Source organism: Coregonus lavaretus (genome assembly GCF_964263955.1).
Source record: "Coregonus lavaretus genome assembly, chromosome: 2".
NCBI classification, from domain to species: Eukaryota; Metazoa; Chordata; class Actinopteri; order Salmoniformes; family Salmonidae; genus Coregonus; species Coregonus lavaretus.
This window is the reverse complement of record NC_139989.1, coordinates 35,103,145-35,105,346: the sequence shown is the minus strand read 5'-3', so window position 1 is coordinate 35,105,346 and position 2,202 is coordinate 35,103,145. Positions and strand designations below refer to the sequence as shown.

The 2,202-nt window shown below is 36.0% G+C and overlaps 1 protein-coding gene across 1 annotated transcript; it reads left to right on the top strand.

Moving 5' to 3' along the window:
- Nucleotides 1–441: 441 nt before the first annotated feature.
- LOC311138902 (interferon a3-like) lies at nucleotides 442–1,599 on the top strand (the record flags this gene model as incomplete). Its single annotated transcript, XM_084173697.1, has 5 exons — nucleotides 442–591; nucleotides 749–820; nucleotides 998–1,150; nucleotides 1,292–1,390; nucleotides 1,510–1,599. 5 exons carry the CDS (start codon nucleotides 442–444, stop codon nucleotides 1,597–1,599), a joined length of 564 nt encoding a protein of 187 aa, XP_084029823.1.
- Nucleotides 1,600–2,202: the final 603 nt, after the last annotated feature.

The window sequence follows — 2,202 nt, the reverse complement described above, 5'->3', positions numbered from 1 at the left end:
AAAACGCTATTGTTTTCGAAGTGAAAAGCCAAACTCAAACAGTTTTGTTCTATATAGTGATATAGGACAACAAAATGGTAGCATATAAATGTATATTTATTTAGGCTATCGTCTGACTAAAATGGTTTTACATGTAAATGTTTTTAATCTAAAACATGTTCCTGGTTGATAAGCTAGTATTTCATAATAAAATAACGAATAAGTCAAGAATTTAACAATTCTTCGAGAGATGCACCTGTCCTTTCCGTGCATTGTCTCCAGTCCGAAAACAATACTCTCAGGTATGAAAGTGCCTGTCTGCGGGGACTTCCACCTTTCACTTTTGGAACACCGTGCAGAATCTTAGTATAAATGATGGAGTAGGCTATCTTTCGCTATTGTACCTAATTTTGCACACCGGTTGATTTCGAACAGACAGAACTACAGTAGACCTACCCTAAAATGGGTTCAATCAGCCTTTGGATGTGCTTGGTCCTGACGATTTGCACCTGGCATAAAACCATCGGATGCACTTGGATGAGGACACTGCCTCGGTCTCCGAGCATGTTCCAAGTGTTCAGCTACAACACCATAACAATGCTTCAGAAAATGGTAGGATACGGTCATGTTTGTTTACTTGTTCCTAGTCATTGAGCAGTTGTCATCTTTCAACATTTAATCTGAAGCTATGTTTCATTTATATCCGTTACTCCTTTATGTATACGGTAATGATATTGCAATCTTTTGTATGTATTTTTTGGCATCTCAGGGTCATGTGGTCTCTCGGGAACCTCAGATCCCTTTCCCTGACAAGCAATACAGACAAGTCGATAATTTCAAGGTAAGAAATATGCACAGCCTACAATCTTTAAAAAAAGGTTTTGTTCTATCCAGAACCTTTTTTCTAATAGTGTAGGCTATATAATTAGGTTATAACGAATATACAATTTGCTATAATTTTCTGATATTTGTCCTCAATTCATAAGGCATGTACTAATACAAATCACTCTTCTTCTAGGCTGACGACCAGATTGCCTTCATTTCGCAAACTCTGAACGCTATAAAGAAATTGTACAGCAGTGGTAAATATGAGTCCACCGCCTGGGACCAGAAAGGAGTTGACAGGTTTATGAATGACCTGCATCGCCAGACGTCGGAGCTGGACCAATGCGTTAGTCTATGTGATTTATGAATTTCGCCCCTTAACATTGATGCAAAAAGGCTAACATTATCCTATCATTTTAGATTGTCATATAATGTCATTCAAACGAATCATAATTTAAAATTCATGACTTATATTTTGTTCCAATAGGTAAAGGCTATAAAACCTAGACTATCAAAGTCTGTCAAAGGAGTGAACAAAAAGATGAGACTTCACTTCAAATTCCTGAATAATTACTTGAAACGCGAGGTAGGTTGGTCAATTTGTCTTACCTAGAAAGTACATTCACCAATTCGGGATACATTCATATGTGATGATACAACATGTGTCTATTCTAAAATATGAACGTGTGTGTTTCATTCATGCAGGAATACAGTGCAAGCGGCTGGGAAGAAATAAGGAAAGTGGTGCTGGCACACATGCGAAGACTTGCCACAACAAGAAGTATTAGCCAATGAGCGTTATGTGTGTGTGTGTGTGTGTGTGTGTGTGTGTGTGTGTGTGTGTGTGTGTGTGTGTGTGTGTGTGTTGTGTGTGTGTGTGAGTGTGTGTGTGTGTGTGTGTGTGTGTGTAGAGATTATTTATTTATAAATCTATTTATTCAACTATTTATTTACACGGTTATTTCTTAGTTTTTTAAAACTTATTTATGTATTTATTTATTGTGTAGTAGGCTAATGTATTCACAACTCTGCGAAGTAAAACACATTTTATACAGAATAATTAATTATGTGATAGATTATTTTAGGTTATGGATAATGTAACAATGCTTTCATGCATTCATTTTTGTATTTATGAAGGCCATTGCATACTGTTTTTATTATTGCAACCTGATACGAAATGTTTTTTATCGTAACGATTAAATACATTTTAATTAAATAAATGTGACCTCTACACCTGAAATCTCTTTTAATCTAACATATTTAAACATAGGCCTCATAAAAATGTCCTTAGATAGTCCTGATAATGTCACACAGTGTTGTTGCGACATAACTTGAAGACTCACTGATGATATCACACAAACTGTGTAAAATGGCTGCGAAAACCCTAAAATGCGTCCA